The 24,523-nt window shown below is 42.7% G+C and overlaps 1 protein-coding gene across 3 annotated transcripts in view; it reads left to right on the top strand.

The window, feature by feature from the left end:
- The window catches only part of STING1 (stimulator of interferon response cGAMP interactor 1), a 417,814-nt gene that overhangs the window by 263,384 nt on the left and 129,907 nt on the right, over positions 1-24,523 (top strand). For all 3 annotated transcript variants that reach the window (XM_069652678.1, XM_069652675.1, XM_069652676.1), the window contains exon 5: positions 513-751. In XM_069652678.1, coding sequence (XP_069508779.1) covers positions 513-751 — 239 coding nt within the window. The remainder of the gene's footprint in view (positions 1-512; positions 752-24,523) is intronic.

Genomic DNA, 24,523 nt, shown 5'->3' on the forward strand with positions numbered 1-24,523 from the left:
CCTTGCTCACTGTTCTTAGAGAGGCACAGCTCCACCTCTAACAAAATAACTCAGCATTTCTGCAGACTTATCTCACTCAAAAATCTCACACAAGCATCTCTCGCACAACAACCTGCACGCACTTCACAACACTGCAACACCACATAAGCAACACCAACAGCACACGAGGACTGACATTGATCCAATACCCACACCAAAGCTCAGCACCCGGTGTATACCGAGTTGAAGCTGCCAACAGAACACCACTCCTCTCACTATCCTACTCCTGCTTCACCTACTAACCCATCCCACCTGCTCATTTACAGATCCGCCAGAGCGCCTGGGGACCAACTCCATTGGTGATGGTGCGCGGTACAAATACCTTTAACATTTAACATTTAACATTTATATAAACTGCCTATGTCAAGAATGCATATGCCGGTGCCACAAATGTCTAGGCACCTTTCTTTGTTGTCCTTGTTCATGATTGTTTCGGTAGCAAATCGGTAATGTATTTTTCTGTTTATTTGTAGGATTGAAGGAGGCTGTACGGCTATTCAATGAGGAAAACGGGAACCTGTTGAGATCTGAAGAATCGTGTAAATTGTACATTTTAATTCCATTGAGTTGTAGAATATATGACCATTTGTCTGCTGCGGACAGTAACATCCAGTGCTTCAAAGACTTAACACCAATTCATAGTGATAGAGCTGGGATCAGGGCCCGAGTATATAAAAACAGCATTCATAGAATCTTCGATGAAGAACAAAGGGTAAACGTTACATTCTTACAGATATGCATATATGTACGTTATATAATGATCTCATATACTCATGTGAAAGTATAGTTAAGTTATGTTGAATTTTCCATAGGCAATGCAAATATTCTCATCCCTGTAACTTTTGAAAATCCCCACCCAACCTGTAGGTGCAGCCAAAGTTCTGTGACTTTTGAGGTCTGTTAAACAGTGGTGAATGGCCTGAAAATGATGCGAGTATGAAAGAGTTAGCTTTTGTTTGTATTAAATGCATTGGGATATATTTCGGGGCAGATTTCTCAAAATCGTCTGCACCAATGTTCATTAATTCCATAACCACACACTACAGCCCCTAACTTAGACTGATGTACAGTGCACAATTGGGGAACATTGGAGAAATCACACTTACATACGTGGGTAAAGCTAGTGATATTTTTCACTTGCCTATCTGGTGCATCTGAATTTTGGGCAGCAAACATCGCAAATTGGCTTAAAAATACAGTTTGGCAGCATTGTCAAATTGAAATAAAACACACAGATTGTGGCCCTCATTTTCATTTTTAATGAGGAAATTCATTTTCTTAATTCTGTTTGCTAGAAAGCTACATCATACAAGCACACTCACAATGAAACATGCAACTCGCCATGGGGCTCATTTTTACAGAAAAGATTAATTGTACGTAGTGTGAGGGCATCTTGGACTAAGACACAGACAACAGATTCTGAATTAACAATAACACTTTATTAACGTAAAAGTCAGGAAACGTCTATCTTGCCCTATAATATGGTGGGATTTCCCTACCAAACCAAAACTAGGTAAAGTTAAGGTCCAAAAGTTCAATTTAGGAATCTGCCTGTGTCCAAAACCTATACTTGCCCTCACAACTAATCTTATACTATCTGTAAAGCAACTAACAAAACAGTGTTTAACCTCAAAGTTTGGAGCTCTGCCCGGCTCGCAGCTTTCTTTCTGCTCCCTTCCCCAAGTATGAAGCAGTTCAAATAAAAGTGTTAGTATTGCCTCAAGTTCAAAAAGGGTAACAAACACTCTCTTCCCCAAGTTTCAAGACGTAGTTCCAAACACAAAATATCTTGAGACTCTGTCCTCAAGCCAATGAGCAGGTTCAACTTCAGGGTTCCCTTCCCCAAGATTCACTTTCAATGTGTAAGGATTTGTTCCAGCTTTCTTAAAGGTCTGCGCCACACTTGCACCCTCTGGGTATGGTTGGTCTTCGTACAAGAATGTCTTGACTGAAAGTTGCAGTTTATTCACCTGTTAACATTTACCTCCAAAGTTCCATCTTACTCTGGAGACCAAAGTATAGTTGGCTCACTTGTATTGCTGAAGTTCTGCTCACTTTAATGTTCAGTAAGGATTGACTTATTGGGTTCAAAGCTTTATTTACTTGTAAATTCAACATACATAGTTTTCCTTGTATTTTAAGTTGCAGGGTGGGTAGAGGACTAGAATTCGCAGATCACTGCACTGATTTTATGAAAGTAAGTAGAACCTGCTGCTGTTGAGGGGGTTCTTACAAGACAGTGCTCTTCTGTCTTGGCGAGGGACTGAGTGAATTTGGGTTGAAGAACCGGTATCACCCGGGTGCTGGTTCATTGAAGTAATAACTCTTTGTATGATTGTATACAGACTTTACAAAGAATTGGAGCAGTCTTGCTGCTTTATATTTGTTGGTGATATATTAATCCACTCAGCCGACATGCGTTTCAACCCAAAATGGGTCTTTTTCAAGGCTGCAGTGATAGATCAAGGTGTGATGCATATGCAGTTTAGGAAAATAATCACCCGAGTTGAGGTGACCAGTGCAGTGTTTTGGACAGTGAATTTATATAGTTTAGGTAAGAATAAGACATTGTCGCGTCGTTTGTGAGATTTCAATAGGCAAATTTACAGGCATGGTGTACAAGGTTGTGTGTCTACAGAGTGGTAACCAGGTGTTCATGTGTTGTTGTGAGTGACATAAATACAGTGATTGTGAGTTGTTACAGTTAGGTAGGCATATAGCATGGATGATTACATATGCATTACAATGAAATATGTTGTTTTAACATTTTATCGTAACACCAAGGAAGGAAAAGAGGGAAGGAAGAAGGATGGTGCAGTTAATAACTGAGGGATTGATGTCAGGCTGTATGTTCACATGTAGGGAGCCGTGATGCGTGTGTCTTACTGTGTGTGTTGATCACAAAGCATATATTATGTTTGATGAGCTCTGTCAATAGGCCTTTGTTGTATAAACCTGCAAAAGGAAATTGAGGGTGGTGTAAGTACCAGCGCTTCACCTAGGTCAATTGTATCCTACGGCATGAATAGAATGGGCGAGAGATACAGGCATTGGATGCAAACCTATGTTATAGATGTGCGGGTGTGGGGGCATGGTATGCAATCGTTAAGTATAGCCATGTAGGGCGGCCCTAAGAGACCTAGTGTATAAAAACTCAATAGCGCAATATGTACAGGACTATTTTGAGATTAATGAACACTCGGTCTCCAGCCAGGCTATACTATGGCAGGCATTTAAGTTCTGCATAAGAGGTCAATCAATATCCACTGAAGGGGGAATCCTCAAAGACATTAGGGCTCGGCTAGATAGGCTAGAAACACAATTAACATCACTGCAAACCCAGTATGCATTGACTTCAACCCCTCACCTGGGCACTGAAATTAAGACCAAATTAGAGGAATATCGGGAAACAGCAGACCAAGAGATAAGATACTTTGATAGGCCCACAGCGGCGCGCAGATATGGAGAGGGGGAGCGCCCTGCGAGATTGTTAGCCAGAGCAGTGCGTGGGGAAAGAGGACCCACAAGTATACCCTGCATACAAATAGCGGACGGTACAATGTCCACAAACCAGAATGAAGTGAAAGACGCATTTTACACGTTCTATAAGGACTTATACTCCCCCCAAGGTACAGTCACTGATACCGAGATAGAACAATACCTCTCTCAGATCCCGACAACGCTTATAGCAGATGCGACCAGGGAAACACTAGAACAGCCTATCACTGAGGCTGAAATACATGAAGCAATAAAGGCTCTCCCCAATGGGAAAGCTCTGGGCGCAGACGGGCTGGGAGCCGAATTCTATAAAGAATTTAGTCAAATCTTAGCACCCAGATTGCATGCCGTTTGGATGGAAGCCCTGGACATACGAGAACTCCCCGAAACCACCAGGGAAGCAATAATTACACTTCTACTTAAACCAGGCAAACCCCCTGGAGAGTGCGGATCGTATCGGCCGTTATCATTAATAAATACAGATGCCAAGATCTTGACAAAAATACTAGCAACAAGACTCACACCATTTATGCCATATATGGTGCATGAAGACCAGGCAGGGTTTATAATGGGCAGATCCACAGCTACACATATTAGACAATGACACCAGATAATGACCTCCATACCCACTAAAACCCAAGGGATAGCAGTCTCCCTCGATATGAGGAAAGCGTTTGACACAGTCTCATGGTCCTTTCTCTTTGGAGTGCTACGAAACTATGGGTTCGGCCCAAAATTCATAAAGTGGATTCAGATACTATACACACGGCCACACGCGAGGATTAGAGTAAATGGAGCCCTCACAGACATACTGGAATTGTTGGGAGGCACCAGACAGGGCTACCCACTCTCCCCTTTACTCTTTGCCTTAGTTATAGAACCATCAGTGGATATTCTCAGATCATGTTACAGCTCATTTGGGATATGGCTCGAGGGCAAGCTGCAGATTATAATGCTGTATACGGACGATATTCTATTATATCTAAAAAACCCAGATTGTACGCTTGGCAAGGTCCTGGCGGAGGCGGGAAAGTTCGGTGAGTACTCAGGATTACGCTTCAACCCCCATAAATCAGAAATATTCCCACTCACGGATAACACCCCACAGCCCCAAAACCTACACGGGCTTATTAGGAGTCAGATACACATTGTTTATCTGGGTGCCCACATAGCCAGAACTGCCCAATTATCTCGCGCATCGAACTATACTACACTAGCAGAAACACTGTGTGCTAAAATGAAACGATGGAATGTGCTGCCCATATCATTAGCAGGGCGGATAGCTCTAATCAAAATGGTAATACTGCCGAAGCTTTTCTATCTTTTCAGCACGGTCCCAGTGTGGCCCGGCCACGCTCTGTTTTCCAAAATTAACAGCGCCTGCATAGCATTTGTATGGGGCGGACATCCTAGATTGAGCTGGAGAATACTGACAGACACATATCCCAGAGGAGGGCTGATGGCACCAGATATGGAACTGTATTAATTGGCGGCGCAGGCGCAACAAGCGGCTGCATGGGCCACATGCTTTCTTAACCCTGCTACACCATCCCCTTCATTGAAAGAGCGGGAAGCGATGGTGGCGCTGCAAAGGATAACTAGGCCCACCCCGAAACAATACAACACGACAAACCCTTCCAAGGTCACTATCACAGCATGGTCCAGAATCATTGACATATTTGGCGCCAGTAAACTATATCATCCGAGTATGCCAATATGGGGGGACCCACACACGCCCTTCAGCACTGAGAGTGAAATAGCAATGCATTGGAGTGCTAGAGGCATCACCCAGTGGGGTCAGCTATTCCCGGATCAACACTTCCTTCAATGGGAAGACGTTAAAGACATGGTGGGTAACACAAACACGCATAAACAACAGTATCATAGGGTTGCGGCCCGCACACAACAAATCTACCCAGCATTGCCGGATGAACCATAAATAAACATGGCATTAGGCTACATATTTACAGGGGGAACCCAGAAGATTACCGCTTCTGCGCTTTACAAAACTATAATGCAAACGCGCCCTGCGGTAACCCACACAGCTAAGGGCAGGTGGGAACAAGACCTGGGACAATCGATTGAAGATCAAGAATGGTCTCAGATCTGTGCACTGACTAAGAGAATATCTTGTAGCTCGAGGTTTAAACTGATCCATTATAAAATAGTGCACAGGACACACTACACGCCGTCAAGGTTTAAGCAGATATATCCCACGTTGGATGGTGCCTGTCCGAGATGTAACTCTGAAAATGCTAATATATTTCATATGCTATGGGACTGCACCAAATTGAGACATTACTGGTCAGAGGTTGCGGGGCTCTGGACAAGATGGCAGACCAACCGGTGGTATGGACACCACGGATCTGCATGCTGGGAGCAGAAGGGAAAATTAATCCAACGTGACGAAAACATTTGAACCTGAGTCTGCTAATAGCAAAAAGGGTCATATTAATGAGATGGAAAAATGTGCAACCCCCTACAATAGAAGACTGGAACAGAGATATGGTGTGGATTAACGATACCGAAGAACTGTATATCGACTCGGTCATGCCTCACAGTAGACCAGCAACATATGGTCACGGTATAAACAATATCTGGCAGACCTAGATGACCTTAAAAACCTGAATACAGAAGAAAACTGAACTGTATATGTTGTATGCCTGTATAACCGAATGTTACTAATGTATGTGCACAACCTCTGAGCAAATATAAATAAAGTTGTTAAAAAAAAAAGTATAGCCATGTAGTATAACAGATAAAGGGTGAGGTGGCAGGGAGCCTAACGGTGCAACCGGTAATTACAGGGCCATGGTGCTGAGAAGGAGAACCCAGGTCCGGGTGAGGGCCATGGAGGAGTGACCTGTTAATGCCCAAGGAGCGACTAGTGAGCACATAAAGATGCAGGTGCTCGCAGTTGGGAAAATAAGAGTGTACCTGAAGAGGGGGGAAAGGGAGCGAGGGATGGGGGAGATTGTATATTTGCTGCCCCTATCGTTAAGTACCTGAGCAGGGGGAACGGGTAAGGAGGGCAGGGGTTTGTTGTGTGCTGCCCCTATCGTTAGGTATGGCACAAAGTGTTCCTAAAATTATGCCGTGTCATGGCGCATACGTTAAAAATAACCTGCCAACATAAAGGTGGAAGAAAGAGAATTAAACTTCACCTGCAGCCCCTACTGAATTGTGGCTGAGAAGTAAGCATAAATAAGAAGGAAGGGAATTTAACTTAAATGGGGAGCCAGACAAGGGTGGGTCAATTAACTGAGAATTGGGGGCCAAGAACATGCCTGTTAGAGTGCTTACCTGTGGGTCAGTGGGCCGCTGCATCAAGATGGGCAGTCACTGCGATCTTTCGATCCCGGCCACTATCTTGAATTGTGGCTTAAATGAGCTGGTGCTCCTAATTGGTTGTGACAAAACAAGGCTCCGATTGGTCGTGGGGGTATCCAATGGGATGAGTGTACTAGGTGCGCTAGGTGCAACATGAAGGTCTATGACTCATTCCTGAATCACGTAGGTGGAATGTGAAGGGATCCACTGAACTTACTAATCAAGGTTTCTTTTTTTATAAGGAAACCTTAACAGTGGGTTTCTATTAACATGTACAGTTTAGGCTGATATGACACTGATTGTCAGTATGCACGGGAGGCCATGTTTAGAGCAGGGACGTCATTTAGGGGTCACCACTGCGACCCTTGAAGTCTTCCTTGCTACCCCTGTAGTCTCACTTGCTACCCCTAAAAAACCTTTTTTTTACTGCAAGCTCCGAGGCTGTGGCTAGCGCCATGTGGCTCTTCGCTTCTGGAGTGGCTGGCTTTCTTGTTCAGGCCTCTTAAAAAAAAAAGAACAGGGGTTCCACAAGTCTAACACTTTCAGCAGTGAACGTAAATAAGAAAGAATAGGAATACCAAATAATGTGTCTTTCTGGAATTCTACAGAATAATTGCTATATTCATTAAACATTGATTTCAGGCACACTTCAGGGGGTGAGTCACTGATCTAGTCTGTTCCTAAACACCTCAACTCAGCCTTTCATTCTTTTGAGGTCAATAAATAGGTACAAACACAGATTGGGTGATATTGTAGGTATATTTGTTCTATATAAAGCGCTTAATAAGTGCTATATCTACAGAACCCCTGGCCCACTAGGCACTTTTGAAGAAGACCTCCCTACCCTCTTAAACACTAATGCTAAACCAGGAAGACAAATCATTCTATTAGGCGACTTCAACTTAAGCTACAATGACTTAAAAGACTCTAATGCTTCCACCATAGTCAATACCATCCTGGAAGCAGGCCTCACCATACGCAACAACGGCCCCACGCACTCTAAAGGCCGCACATTGGACTGGGTCGCAGACATCAACTGCGTTTCCCTCATAACGGCAATTGAACCTTGCTTATGGACTGATCACTATCTGATCTCATTGACCATTTCAGATCTTCCCCGACCTAAATCGACGAAACGACATGCTCCTCCTGCCTTCACCCGCTGCAAAAAAAATAACACTATCAAACCTCCTCCCGCTGATCCAACCTATCACTAATCACTCTAGCTTGACCACCAACCCTAAGGATCTAGCTGACCTGTACAATAACAGCATCAACTCAGCTATTGACGCCATTGCGCCGCTGAAGCTCACCAAATCTAAACCTCCTGCCCATCTCAGTGCCTGGTTCACGCCTACGCTAAAAGCCCTACGCAAAGAGAAACGACATGCAGAAGCATGCTGGAGAAAAAACCCTTCTCCCCACAACAAAAACCTCCTTACTGACCTCACCAACAGTTACAAGAAACAACTCATTCAGGCAAAAAAAGAGACCTTCAACGACAGAATCAAAAAAGCAAATTCTAATACCAGGGAAATCTTCTCCATCCTGAGAGAATTAGAATCCCCTATTGCACCCATAGATTCCTGCACCAAAGACAAAGCCTGGTGCACAAACATTCAAAATGCCTTATGCAACAAAATCACAATGCTACAAGACGAAAAAGCAGCCAAAAAAACCTCCCTCCACAACATTGCTCTTTCCACGCAAGAAACCATCCTTCAGGAACTTGCTGCCAACCAAACCAAACGTCTTAACGAATTCAGCTTTAGAGCCATTTCTACTGTGGAAACTAAGAATATCGTTACGTCGCTTAAACCCTCGCAATGCCTTGGTGACACCTGTCCAGCCTCTATTATCAAAGAGGCTGCACATGAACTAGCCCCCTTCGTAACATCATTTATCAACGCATCATTCAAATCAGCTTCTGTGCCAACCAACCTTAAAGATGCTTGGATATTACCTCTACTAAAAAAGTAAATCTGGACCCCAATGTCCCAACGAACTATAGGCCCATAACAACTGTCCCGTTCCTCCTCAAAATCCTAGATAAAGCTGCATATCTACAGATCCAATCCTACCTGGAGATCAACAACCTACTAGGGACAAGACAATCAGGATTTAGACCAAGACATGGAACCTAAACGGCTCTCCTTGATCTCAAAAATCAACTGGATGAGTGTAAAGATAGAGGAGACATTTCTATTCTCCTACTCCTAGACCTATCAGCCGCATTCGATCTGGTAGATCACAAGGTTCTCTGTAACCACCACAAATCAGCTGCCAACTTCTCCACAAAAGCCACTGCATGGATAAACTCATTCTTGGATAAGAGAACTATAAGAGTCTTCTCACCTACATCAGCAGCTGATCCAGTCCCCATCACCTGTGGAGCCCCCCAAGGGTCATGTGTTTCTTACACTTTGTACAATATTTTTACAAAGCCTCTGTTCGATATCTTGGACAAACTAGGGGTCTCATATACTAACTACGCTGGCGACACCCAGATCCTTATCCCAATCCAAGGAGACTATGACAATGACATCAAACTCATGAATAAAGTCTACCAAATCATCCAAACCTAGATGGCCACACATGGCCTATGTCTTAACGACGACAAGACCAAGCTCTTAATCATCGGGTCCACTAGTAAACTTAACAAATTATCCCATTTCTACAATGCCATCACTATTGATGGCATCAAAATCAAGGTAGCCAAGGAAGTTAAAACCTTAGGTTTCTACCTAGATTCAGCTCTCACCCTCGACAAGCAAGTAAATGCTACAGCCTCAGCAACTAGCTACACCTGCAAACTCATTCACGCATGCAAACCATACCCGTCCACAGACAGTTGTACCACCATAGCGCAAGCCCTCATCCCCTCCAAATTAGACTACTGCAATACACTGTACCTAGGCACCAGTAAACACAACACTAACAAACTCCAAACCTTGCAAAACAATGCCTTTAGGACAACATTAGGCATTCCTAAAGAGCAACACATATCTGACCAAAGAAGAGCCGTCAAATGGTTGGCCATCAATGACCGCATCAAACTTAAAACTCTGAATATTACACACACAGTATGAATAATAAAGCTCCTGCATACCTCACAGAGAAATTCACAAAGTACACCTCTGAACGACCCATCAGAAAGGCTCAATCAAATAGTATCAAGGTCCCCAACTTCAAATTGAAAAGAACTGGAGGGTCCAGCTTCCCAGTACTAGCCGCTCATCTTTGGAATTCCATCCCAGATTCACTCAGAGCTACTCCTTCCTTCCATGTGTTCAAAGCTAATGTCAAACTCTGGCTTCACACCAATGACCGTTAAAGCTTCAACGGTACCAAATATTCTGTATATTTAATGTAAAATACTTGAAACTGCAACATATCCTATTTGTAAGCTATATGACACTGTAACATAAGAAATTTTGTGTATGTGAAACTATAACATTAGCAATGTATAATATCTATGTACCTGTAACCTAAGATTCTACTTTCTGCAAGTGCCCAGTTGCTTAACGGCCCGGTGCGCTCTATAAATAAATAAACAATACAACAATATAACACATCATTATCATTTGGCCATGGACGTCTATTTGCACACACAGTAATTTGGTAATATGGGCCTATACACACTGATCTTAACGGGATAGTACACTCTAAAATTTTATTTGCTAAAAAGATGGCTCAATCAAAAATATATAAAAAAAATATTTTTTAAACAAAGTACCTATATAAAGTTTTGAGCAAATGAGGCTCAAAGTGTTTACATGGGGGCCTCCATTTTGTAATTTCAAGCAGCCTCCTCTGTGCATGTTAAGCTCTGCTCCGGCGGCACTACTGGAAGCTTTTGCTTACTGCAACCAGAGCAGAGCTTAATATGGAGAGGAGGCTGCCTTCACTTTCATTTTACATTTTCTGTGCTCCCCAAGCCCAGGGAAGCACAGAAAACGTAAATGAAAGGCAGAGGAATTGTAAATACTTCGCCGGCTGCCGACGGAGTTTTCATAATTGCTGCAACTTTCTTTTCTATTTTCCTGTGCATGGGAAATGAGAAAAGAAAGTCGCAGCAATTATGAATACTCTGCTGGATGCCGGCAAAGTATTCATAATTGCCTGGACTTAACGAAAAGAAAAGGCGCTGCAATTATAAATACAACATTGTATTTATGATTGCCGTGGTTAGAAAACCACAGAAATCATAAATAAAACAACATTGTATTTATGATTGCAGTGGTTTCAGCTTCGAGTCTCCCGGGCTCCCCCGGGCCAGGGAGCCTGGGAGACTCGAAGCTGAAGCCACCACAATCATAAATACAGAGTGTTTGTATTTATAATTTCTGTTGTTTTCTTTTTAAGTTTCCCGGGCTCCCCCGGGCCGGAGGCGCCCGGGAAACTTAGAAAGAAAACCACGGCAATCATAACTACAATTTGGTTGTATTTATAAATGCTGTGGTTTTCTTTCTATGTTTCCCGTGCTCCCCCGGGCTGGAGGAGCCCAGGAAACTTAGAAAGAAAACCACGGCAATCATAAATACAATTTGGTTGTATTTATAAATGCTGTGGTTTTCTTACTATATTTCCCGTGCTCCCCCGGGCCGGAGGAGCCCGGTAAACTTAAAAAGAAAACCACAGCATTTATAAATACAACAAGGTTGTATTTATAAATGCCGATACTTTTGCTTTGAGTCTACTGGGCTCCCCCGGCTCGGGGGAGCCCGGGAGACTAAAAGCGAAAGCCGCTGCAGTCATGAATACAACGCAGTTGTATTTATAATTGCTGTGGTTTTCTTTCTACGTTTCCCAGGGTCCCCCAAGCCGGAGGAGCCTGGGAAACTTAAATAGAAAACCACAGCATTTATAAATACAACAATGTTATATTTATAAATGCTGTGGTTTCAAAAGAAAAAGAAAATAATAAGCACTTACCGGCAGCAACCTTCCTGCCTGCACTCTCTGCTGTCAGGCACTAATGAAGCAAAAGCCGCTGTAATAAAAGCTACCAGCAGATGGCTTTTTGCTGCAAGGGCAAAGATAAACTCAAGCACAGGAGGCTCATCCATTTCACAAAATGGATTCCTCCTAGTGCTTGGAATTTTTGAGTTTGAGTCTCATTTGCTCAAAACCTTACATAGGAACTTTGTTTAAAAATATTTTTATATATATTTTTGATTATGGGCCATCTTTTTAGCCAATAAAATTTGAGCGTGAACTATCCCTTTAATGAACCATATGGTGATCCATTCTTGTATGAAATGTATATCACATAATAGTGATATCGTAACCATATTTTTCGTAGTGTACTCAGGAACAATGCTATGTGATGCCACTTCCTGTTTTGTCAAGCGGTGAAAGGTTGTGTTCCATCGCTTCCTGTGATATCACTTCAGGCTGGGGTTAAATGACATCACTTCCTGTGATGTCATCAGAGGTCAAATGTCGTGTCGTGTCACTTCTGCTACCCCTGGCATTTTGGTGAAATGACGTCCCTGGGTTAGAGGATGGCAATTACAATGGGTGAAGTCCTTAACACCAATAAGGTACCCCAGGGGTTTATGGGGGCCTTATTGATGCCTGCAGGGTTCGAAGCAAGGCACACACTGCCTTCTATGGTGCGTGGAGTATGCATGTGCTCACAGTGCCTCTAAAGGGACTATGATGGAGTAGGTTATGGAGATAGATGGCGGTGCGGATGCAGCCGTACCTGTTGATGCCTGGGGTCACATCCATGTAGCTAAGTGGTTGCCAAGCTTGTGTGCTAGTGGTGGCAGTTGGCCATCATTATGGCAAAAATTGTGTTGGGATTTGTGGGTGGGTAGGGTCAAAAGGGGGGTTGTTAGCTGCATTACATGCAGCCGGTTTTCTTAGCAAGCCTATCATGGGATTTATGATAAAAGCAAGGTTGGGAGGTCAATTAGGATGGGAGGAAGGATGCAATGGGGAGATATCATAGACACAGTTCACAGAAAAACATTAAATTCATGGTCAGTATTGAGACCCTTGCTGACACATATATATTTGCATATTAGTCTTGCTTCCCGTTGTCTCAGTCTTAACTCGCGGTCACCTCCTCTCAGGTCACTTTTAAATGATTCAATCCCAATGAATTGTATGCCACTTTTGCTGTCTAGCTGGTGCCTCTCTTGTCAGTGGGTGGCCAGTGGCTATCTTGCATCCTGGGAGTTTAGGAGGCTTAGCTGTTCAGGAATTCTGGTTTTCAGTTCCCTAATGGTACTCCCAATGTACATCAATGGACATACACATATGATTACATATATAACATATTTTCTTTTGCAGTGGATGAATTGTTCAATTCGATGGCAATGGCCGTCATTGAAATAGACTGATTTTGCATTTTGTGCGTGTGGGCACATGAAGCACGTGCCACATTTGTGAAAGCCAGACACTCGTGAGGCAGTGAGCCAATTATGGCATATTGGTTTCAACGGCACCATGTATGATGGGCAGAGTATTGTTTTTAGAGTCAGAGCCTTGGTGAAGGAGAATTGAGTTTTGTCTGGGACCCATTTCCAGATGTCTTCATCAATCGACAGCAGATGGCAGTGCTTACTTAGGATTTTTTGCAATTTGTAGCTGTCTTGACAGAAACGTGTTACATATCATAATGGGCCATATGTTTGCTCTTTTCTTTGGGGATAAGTAGTGCTGCTCTGTTGACGGTTGTGCCAGATTGTATTGCAATTGCAATGGTTTTCTCTTTGTATCCTCTGTTAGTGAATCTTTCTGTGTGAAGTTTGCATTCATTTCGATATGCAGGATTGTGAAAGGATGAGGAAGACGCCAGTTGCCTGAACCAAATTGGAGGTTTTATTGAAAAAAAACGAAATTAAAGAATTCCTTTAGCCAGAGAAACTTGCGTCAGTCTTTTTGATAAGCCCCCTTTCCAGGTGCCTGCAATAAGGTTGAACAGGTAGGATTTGTGGCTCAGTCATCGTAGGCCGAGTGGCACTCTGTCAGTGTTCCCTGCTCCGAGGCACATCTGTTCTGCAAAAAGAAGAAAAAACTTCCCTCAGTCCTTCTTTCCTGTTTGGCTTATAAAGGAAATGGTGAGGTTTCAGCCAATCTGAGCAGGGAGGCTGTTTTTGTCTATTTAAACTTCCCCAGGCCCTTCCCTCGTTTTCCCAGCTCACAACTTGCCATGATGCCTTACTAGGTTCCTCCAGGGGAAAAGACTGCATTCTGTGACAGACTGAGTGATGTACCACGGGAACACACGGTAGGCATTTGGGGTCGGGTAGGAGCGTTTTTCCATGTAAATGCTCTTGCAGCGGAATGGGCAGGATCAGCAACACTTCCACCTCGCATTGAGCACTCGTGTCAGGCATAATGGCGGATGTCTCGTTGGCTGCCATATGTGGATCCTCTCGGGTCATGCGGGTACCTCTGTCCTGTACGGGCCGGTTCCAAACCCTTTTCAGGAACTCTGTAGACTCGGAGGGCCAGCCGGTGCACTTTTGTCCCCAGTCGCCGTCTATCACCAACGTTCGCTGAACGGGCGTCTCGCGCCAGGGGTCGGCCTGCTCCCGTCCGTCTGTGTCTGTAGGCACTGTAGGCTCCCCTGTACCCTTACAGGGATCATAACTGCAATTTCTTTTCGCACAATTAAATTCCCCTTTCGGTATGTTCTGTATGACAGACTTCCTGTGACAGCTTGTTGCGAATAGCACAGAGTTAGCCTATGTTGTTTTTCTGTAGGTTGTGGTGTCAATGGAGATTCTGATGTCCAGGAAATCAATTGTGTTATAACTTTGATTCCCAGTCAGTTGGATTCCAAGGGAGTTTGTGTTGAGGTATTCTTTGAACACTGACAGTTGGTCAGTTGTGCCCAACCAGATCATCAGTATATTGGCTATGTACCAATACTGTTTTTAGATATGGCAGGTGAAGTCCTTTTTGGCAAAGGCAAAGACTTGTTCATAGTGGTTCATGAAGATATTGGCAACTGAAGGTGCGTATGTTGCACCCATAGCAATCCCTTTTGTTTGTTAGTAGTATATACCGTGGAACCGGAACACATTGTTAGTCAATGGGAATCCCAATAGTTCTTTAGTCATTTCCAGATGTGATTATAAGGAGGCTGAAGCTTGGGAGTCTCTGAGTGAAGGGCACATTTCAAAGGCAATCTATATAGACTTATGAAAACAAAATGAAATGACTGAAGCCTTTTTCAGTTGTTATGAAAGTCTCAAAGTGCTGGGCACATATTTAGAGGCAGTCTACAATGGTATATACCAACATATACCTGGTTCCGGAGGATGCCTGTCTCTGGGTCCCAGCCCTGGATCTGCAGTAAGGACAGTAAGGACGAAGTGGGCCAGAGATCTAACGATGATATCACTGGCCAGATGTCGACTAGTAGGAGGGTAAAGAAGTCCATGCTGTCCCTACAATCTCGAATGCAGGCGTTTAAGCTAATCCATCGCTGGCACTACACCCCAGCAGCGCTGGCCAAATTGTACAAAGGGGTGGATTTGAGGTGCTGGTCTTGTAGGCACCCACAAAGTGATTATTATCGTATGTGGTGGGGGTGTTCTCTCATACAAAAGTACTGGCCTGTGGTCCTTGACTGGCTCAAGGTCGTGGATGTGGTGCAAAGAAAACTGTCACCAAGCTTGCTTTTGTTTGGGGTGGATGTGGAAGACCATATGGTGCACACCTTGCTAGTGGCAGTGAGAAGCTGCATGGCACAGCACCGGAAGCGTAGGGGCGTCTCCACTTAGCACTTAGCAGAAATGGGTGCAGAAAGCACAGACCATATATGATATGGTGTATCTCACGCACTTACTTGATGAGACACGCACAGACATAGAGGGAGCGTGGCTTCCGGTCTTCATCATATATGGACATTCACCAGCTGTGGGAAAGTTAGAAGCTTGGTAATGTACGTGGTGGCTGTGACAGTGGTACAGGTTGTTTCCTTTAGCTATGCATGGGGGAGATGAGGGAGGCAGGATTTAAGAATTGACAAGAGCCATATGTTGTTTGACTATACAAGGTTTCATTGAAAATTGGTGTGTTACAAAATGACAATTTAAAAAAAAGTATTTCCCTAATACAAGAAAATCGATCTCACCGCATATTCAACCTTAAATCACACTAAAGGTAATAACCATATCTCTTTCTAAAAACATTTTATCCACTGATTTCCTCAATTTTCATATGTGCCTTGCTTTTAGTAGTCGTATGTTTGATTGCTAACATATGCACAGTGAATGATATGACTGGGACACCTCCTCCATACCCATTTTGCCCACTGGGTATAGAATGCTGCCATGTCGAGTGGACACTTTGCTCAGGGAATGGTCTTCTGCCATGCCACAGGCTACTCCGGGAGTCCCAATGTGCCCATTTGGTGCCTGGTGCTGTACACAGTAGCCACGTTGCCCATGCCATGGGCTTCATCCATGGCCTGTGCATCTCCAAGGCATAAATGATATCCACTGGGTGTGGGCTCTGTGAAGAGCCCCAGTATTCCATGGGGCATGGGCTCCGGCTATGCGTTGGACACCTCTGAGTAAGACTCTCCTTTTGGGCATGCTATGGCCTTCAGCAATGATCTGGGCACCTGTAAGTCACCAAATGAGCTATCTGGGCATTTCCTGTTTGTATACCTAGTTTACACTGTGCACGGACACATGGTCACAGTCATGACCAGAGCGAAACAATCACAAAGACCTAGCTCAGATTTCTCTCTGATTCTGAAGGATGCCTGTCTCTGGGTCCCAGCCCTGGATCTGCAGACACACCTGTGAGATTGCAGGCTCGGGATGTCTGGGTAGATTGTTCTGGAAGTTTATGTCTGCAAATGTGAAAGTAATGTGCTGTGACCTATCAAAGGTTACATTATTAATCTGTAGTTTCAAGTATATTTGTGATCGGTTGATTCTTACTTTTAAGAGTTTCATGGAGGCACATGTGGTCCTTTGCTGTCCGGACTTTAGAGCACTTAGTGGCTGTATTCCTTTTGTGTTTGTTGCAACTGCTTACTTTAAGATTGAGTTATTTCTTATTAAGGTTGGTTGTCAAAATAATCATTTTTAATTGTTTTAGTATGTTATATATTATTTTCTAGGTAATGCCGATGATTTTGAAGATGGGGTTTAGATATGTTTTTCAAATGTCGACAAGTGAAACTTGGATTTTGGACAGAGAAGTAGGGTTGTATTCTACTGTTGCATTTTGGAAAGGCTAATTTAGTAAAGCTTGAATTGTAAATGTTGCATGAGCAAGAGTTAAGTGTATTAATTAGGGCATATCTGTGGGGACTGTGATTTTGCTCCGTTGGACAGTGTATTGGGGAGGTACTCATTTTGATATTGAGGTTTCCATGTTTTGTAGTTTTTCTTCTGAGGAAATAATAGAAATGTTTGCCATGTGTGATTTTTAATGCAGTGTCTGTTTTCTTTCACTTGATTTTTCTAGTATGGATTTTTTATAGTTGTTATGTACGTAGGGTCTGTTTAAACATTTAGGAGATTAAATCTTTAGTACAGATACATTTTGAAATGTGAATTTTACTGTACGTTTAATACCTTCTTTTTTGGGGGGTGGATTTTTTGAGAACATATTCCTATAAATGACAGCAAGAGGATTCCAGGTGCAATGCATCAGTTTATACTACTGGAAAACTATTGTGCATCGTCGACTGGATTCAGAAGAGTGTTTTTTGTTTCTTAGTCTAGCGTTTCGCATACTGAAAGCTTACTGTTTTTTGAGTCTGCTAGGGCAACATGACATTTCTTTCATGTGTGGTATATTTACTAGCTCACTGCTAGTGCTTCTTTGTTGGAGCAATTTTTTGCCATGACCTTCTATAGTTCTAATATTGTTAGTAAGTGCGCTGATAAAATAATTGTCCGTAAATTGTGAAACCTTTTCTTGTGTGTTATGATTATTTTATACCGAATTGAACCGTCCAAACATTGCTGATTTCCCAATTTTTCTCTGTTGACCTTTGTATTTAAATGGACATTTGTTGAATGGGTATTCAGAACTTATTTATCGTGCCATTCTCAAATCCTTTTTTGGCCATAAGCCTTTTTCTTTCAATCGTATATTGTAACATGTTGTATACACTTTGTACACATACTTCAAATGTGAAAGTTTTATTATTTACAATACACCATCATTTCTTGTTATTATGCTTCATTGTGTGGCTTGGTATTTTTATTTCAGTCTCTGCATTTACTTCTACTACAGCAATGGTTTTTCTGCACTTTGAGCAATATCAGGCGTAGTCCGCATATTCTTATTCACGGTTGACTTGTGGCATTTGTAAAATGTAAGGCTGGCGAACACGGTGTGGGGCACAATTCTTGTTGCTTGCCTCACTTGATGGCATTGGGGAAGTTTGTGGTGTGACATGTTTGTTTGTTTGTTTTTTTTTATTGTTACCATAGCAATGCAGTGGTTGAATTCAGTGGAGATAAAGAACTTTGTGCAGTACTGTATGATGTCATCTTCTGTGTGTTTATGGAAAATGTCTGGGTATTTTTTAGGCATATCGACAAGCATTCAAGATGTGCTCAAGTTGTACCTATGAGGATTGCCTCTTTTTAAAACCACTAGGCTTATGGAGATGACTGCTGTGCCAATTTTAAAAAGTGCAGATATCAAACTACTACAAAACTACTAGAAAAGGGCAAACTACTGCTACACCCAGGAGCACATATTCCCAATGCACAGACTCAGTGACACTTGTAAGCACATGTTTCACTGTGCGTGGTGGTGGATGTATCAGTATTCTGATTGAATGGGGTGTCTTTTGTAAGGGAGGCATGATATCACAAGTATGACACTGACACAAAGGCACAATTTGTAGAAGCGTTATTCACTTTTTGGGGGTTTGGAAAAACTCTTACTTTGCCCTATAGCTAGGATGGGAGTATTCTCTACTATCAAATAATAAATAAAACAGTCCTCGCTGACTCCATAAAATCAGAGGGCCTGCACTAACAAAACCTAATGCCTATCTCTTGTACAAAAAGTGTGGAAAGGAGAATATGTATGCAACGTAAAATCAGTGTTAGAATATAAAGAATAAATATGGCTGAGTCAGCTCTCCTCCCCACGTTAGACAGCATTGAGTAAGTCGGTCCCCGTAGGCAGGATGACACACTCTGGCTCAGGTTCTCAAAACAAAGGCAGTTTAAAACTTGGATCGAGGCCCGTCTGGCCTTCCATGTGCAAGTCTCTCTTTCCAGCTTTCAAAACACAGTTCAAGAAAAAGTTCTCACTGGTCTCCCTCAGTCGGGCTCGGACCTTTCAAAGCAAAAAGTTCACGTAGGTCTCCCTCAGTTGGGCTCAAACCTTTCAAACACAACACTTGCAGGGATTCCATTCCCCAAGCTTAATTCATATACTTTAGGGGTTCCCTTATCCTAACTTATCACACTTCCCATCTCCCTCAGTCGGGCACAGACCTTTTCCTGATGTCGAAGACTTACGAATGTGCGTGGCTTTTACTATAGACCTCCGCAGGGCCACTTCGACTTTCCCTTCAGCTCACACTCTTGTGTTATTTGCCCCAGTGTCTCTTGGTCTGGGTAGTTCGATGTCATAATCCCAAAAGTTCAACGTTCACCTTTTTACTCACCCCCCTTTTTCCCAGGGGTTAATTTTGATCACTTTGCTTTTTACAGTTCATTCACTTTATCACTTCATAACAAAAACATTTCACCTTTCCCAGGGAATTTGGAGTGGGCTACTTCCTTTCGCCGGACCGCTCCACTACTCAGTATCGCTGGTTTCACAGCTTTCAGTAATTGAAAGTTCATCACAGGTCTGCCTTCCTTCGTGTCTCATCTGAACACATGCAGCCTTCAATTGTGTGATATACTGTTGCTACTTTAATATTTCCTTAACACACACCGGTCTTTAATGTTGCTTGCCAACTAACCAACTGTGTGCATTTCTTTGTCTTTGAATTTTTTAATTCACGAATCAAGGTTAATACCACAGGCTCGGCCTCGCCTCCCCAACTCTGGCGTTCACCTGGGAGGGTCGCTGGCATGCTTGAAACACAATGCAGTCTTCTTGCCTGGGATTTGGCCTTCTCCAAGTGTCGTTCACAGCCTTTTGGAGACAACAACGTCCTGCAGGGAACTCCTGGGGTTCTCTACCATTTACTCTCGTCCCTCAGTCCGTCACTCTGTTCCAGTATGTTCACCTTTGCCCGGATGTTCTGCTGTTGCTCGTGTTCTACCTTGCTCAGAGTGTGTCTCTGTGTGCCACCTTTTTATTGTGTGAGAGCTAATTGCTATCAGATGTATGTGCTTAAAATCAAGTGCGTGACTTTGCCTAGCCCGATTAGTGGGACATGTCCAATGAGATATGGAAGGGTTAGCCTCTTTACTCTCTGTCGCCCTCTTCATCTGCCCAGTGTTTGTGTAGAAAGGGGGTTAGGGGAGTTGGGACATTGCGGAATCCTATAAAATAGGATGGGTCATGTGTACGGGAAAGGGGGGAATAACGCATCTCACCATCGGTCAGCTCACCCCCAGTCCCTGAAGACCCCTCACCCAGGTGATCCTACTGCACTGGTCCACCCCCAGGAACTGGATCCAAAAGTGATGGCGGTGTCCTGGCCACATGGATGACAAGTCCCTGTGGACTAGCGGCTGAGACACCCTTTGGTTTCTCACACTTTCCAATGCGATTGTGTTTGTGACTCTAGTAGAAGATACAGTTTGCGTATTATTACCGAGTAAAGTGTTGGTAATCGAAGTGTAGGTACTTTTAGTGGGTGTACTGTGAGTTGTTGTGAATGGCATAATCGTTTGTATGCACTGTTGTAAGTTCAAATACTTTGTTTACGTCTTACAAACGCTAGTTGACTTACTACTCCTAGTTGACTTGGCTATATTTTCATTTGACTGAAGTGGTTCATTTCGTCAGCTATATTTGTTTTCAATATTTCCCACTTATTAAGTAGTTCTGATTTTTCAATTTGTAAACTGTAGGTACCTGCTGCATTTTTTGTTTGGATTTCCTGTTTACATTCGTTTTTCTCTGGATGGCTTTCTAACAAGTGTTCAAACACTGCCCCCACTCTGAGGTGCATCTAAAGTTGGTTCTGGAACAAGATGTGTACATGTTGTTAAAATTGTTAAATGTGTAAAGTTTTGTTTGCACTTTTGGAAGTGCTTATACTGTGTTTATGTCTTACGCATCCTATTCGACTCAGCTACATTGTTTTTGCTGAGGTGGTATGTTTCCTCAGCTATGATTTTTCTCTCCTGGATTATCATTTTTTCAGTATTTTGTGTTTTATTGTAAATTGCTGGCCTTCTTGGTGTTACTGTCTTCCTTTGTTGTTTTCAGAATGGTACCTCTTGAGCGTTAATATTGTTGAGTTATTGGCCCTCTCTGGATGGTTCCCTAGGAAAATCATGGGTTTGGTGGTGTTCATTGCCGACAGCAAGCCGAGTCACATCCAAAGTTGGATTTTGTACAAGATTTGACATGTTGGTATTGACACTGTTTCATTGTTAATCATTTGTTTGCACTGCAGTAAGTATGATATTGTTTATTTCTTACAACCCTGGTTGACTTAGCTATATGTTTGCTTTAATAATGTGGTTTCTTTCCACAGCAATACATTTTTCCAGTATTCACACATGTTTTTGTTCTAGTTTGTTTGTATGCTGCACACACCTGCTGTATTTCTTGGTGTTGCTCCTTTCCTTTGACCGTCTCTGTGTGGCTTATCCTGGATGTCACTGTTGCTAGAATTCTGGTCTTCTGGATGGCTTCTTAGCAGAATCATTGGATTGTTTGTGTTCAGTGCTGACAGCACTCTCTGAAGTACGTGTAAAGTTGGTTCTAAAAGGGAATGTTTATATTTTGTTGTTCACAATGTGTGGTAATGTTCTTTTTGCGCCGTTTTAAGTACTAATACTGTTTATTTCTTACTAACTGGCCTAGCTAGATTTTGTTTTGCTGAAGGTGGTTGTCTCCTCAAGTGTGATTTATTGTCTGTATTTCCACTTTTACAACAACGACAAAACCGAACCCATGCTGGTCGGTACTGAATATAGGCTGGCTAAATTAGACCCTATGTTTAACAGTTTTGCCATTGCCAATTACAAGCTAGAAGTGCAGAATAAAGTAAAAACATTAGGCATAACTTTGGACCAGAATCTAAACATGAAGTCACAAGTCAGTGACCTGTTATCCACATCAATATATTACATAAAACTACTTGCACATGTCCACCCGTTTATCACGCAAAACAATGCTGAGACAATAGCGAGAGCTATAATAGGCTCAGAAATCGACTACTGATGCAGCCTCCTTATTGGCACTGACCAAGCCAAAATTAACCGCCAGTAGGTCATCCAAAATGGTGCGGTCAGGATGATAAAAAACTTCAAATGGAGAGACCATATATCGGAGGCTAGTCGTATGCTGGACTGGCTGCCAGTAAAAGCAAGAATTCAATTTAGAATGCTCTTGATGACTTATAAATGTGTTTTTGGACGTATGCCATCATACCCGATGGAATGCATAGTGGAGAAACAGAACCAGAGGTCTTGCCGATCAAAAATACTGTCCAACTAAAAACACGCTGCTGTAAAACCAGCAAAGCCCTCAATGGAGCCTTTAGCATAGCGGCTCCAATCGCATGGAATAAGGTCCCATTAGTTCTAAGAGAGACCAAAGCCACCGTCATCTTTAAGAAATAATTGAAAACACTTTTGTTCTGCTAAACTCCAGGTTAGGACGAGATCCCAATCTTCGTGCACTCTGAGCAATAGTCGTCCCACATTTGTATTGTCGGTGTGTCTAATTTGTTACATGTGTGCTCTTAAGCCCACGGGTACCTGGAAGCGCGGTATAAACGTGAAAGTAAAGTAAATATATTTAATTACGACGTTGTTTTTACTGTTGTGCAATGTAATTAATGCAATTGAGGTTTGCTAGTAGATCTGTAACTGGTTTCTTACTAACATGGTCAACTTCACTCCAAACAGAGTATTTGCATGTTTTAGTAATTATGTTATTTAGGATAACTCTCTCTCACTTTGTTAATTTGCAGTAACGCTTTACTTACAAGCATGATGTATGAATTGTGAATGTTTTGTTTGTAACCTTGTTTCAATGGTGTATAGGGATGATGTTCCATTTTAATGGATTCACTTGGGTGTTACAAATGGTTTGAACACTGGTAATTCCTTTACTTGGCAGAAAGCCAACGTTTCTCTCTGATTGTTGTATATTCTCCCTTTTGTCTCCAAGGTGTGTGGGTCTCTGATGCTCTTGGTCTGTTGTTGCCCTTTGATTTTCAGCAGAAAGGTGACTGAGTTCATATGCCCCTCAATGACTAACAATGTGGATACAAATGTATACAAAAGTCATAGTTCTCTGTTACATGTCTTGTTACTTGTACTATTTACAGCATATTTTATTGTATTAAAGTGATTGAGTAGTTCAGTTACTACTATTCTTAGTGTGAACTTAACAAACTGTTGTTCTATTGTTTTTACTAACACTTTGGTGACACAGTACTAAAGTAATACTCTTTTATGGTTCGGTTTCTAACTTGGTTCGTCTTTTTAGTTTTGATGTACTTATTTAGTTTATTTTACTAATACTACTGAGCAAATGTTATTTAAAGTGGCACATTAGCGAAACTAACTTTGGCCTGATTCATGGAAGTGTTCTTTTCATAATGGCGAACTCCCATAGGAAAACGTTCCTTGAATCAGGCCCATTCAATGTGTTTCGGTGGAGTGTTTGAATCTTATAAACTGCCACCTTCCAAAATGTACCTGTGTGTTTCGGTAAGGCATGAGTATGGCGAGGATGGGTCTGTAGATAGCCCATTATTCGGGTAAAACGACTGTTCAAAATGTCATATATATTCACAAATTGTCTGGTATTCCTACCCAAAAAATAGGTGTCCAGTTATTAGGTAAAGAATGTGAGATGGGTCAGTGACTTTTCGTATGCATTGGCGAAATGTGACATATCTGTAGACACGGAACATATACCTGGCCTATAATTGTTCATTTTTCAATCCATTACGGTGTGATGTGTGTGCTGTATGTGTGTAGTAGGTTCAATGCATATCAAGTTTCTGTGCATGTTTTCTTACATGTTACTACTGAGACTTATGTATTTTACAATGGTGCATTAGTTGATCTAATTTTGTTATGGATTGATATGCTTGGGTAAAATGCAAGCATAATTTGTTCGGTTATGGAGTGTGTGTGCGCGTGTGTGTGCATGCATGATTAAGTATCATGGCATGGCTTTTAAAGTAGCATCGACCCCAGTTTAAAGGTTTACATTGGAGCGTGAACGTGCGATAGGTCCACTGTTTGCTCACATTGGGCCTCATTACAATACCGGCGGTAGCTGTGCCGGTATAACAGGGACGGCTGCCACCAGTGTCATTTTCTTGCCGGCGTCCAGGAATGGGCAATTGCCGGGTCATTACGGCCCCACGGGATCCAGTAATTGCACATTCCTGGGCGCCGGAAAATAATGCTCCCCGTTCCCATTGAGCCCCATAGTTAGCGGTGCCGGCAGAATGGTGCCGGTGCATCCGGCATGGTCTACTCACGGGTGCCGGTCCGCCCGTCAGGTCAGACCTGGCGGGCGAAAAGGCACCCATGAGCAGAAC

This window comes from Ambystoma mexicanum, chromosome 3p (genome assembly GCF_040938575.1).
Source record: "Ambystoma mexicanum isolate Mex_15411 chromosome 3p, UKY_AmexF1_1, whole genome shotgun sequence".
Classification (NCBI taxonomy): Eukaryota; Metazoa; Chordata; class Amphibia; order Caudata; family Ambystomatidae; genus Ambystoma; species Ambystoma mexicanum.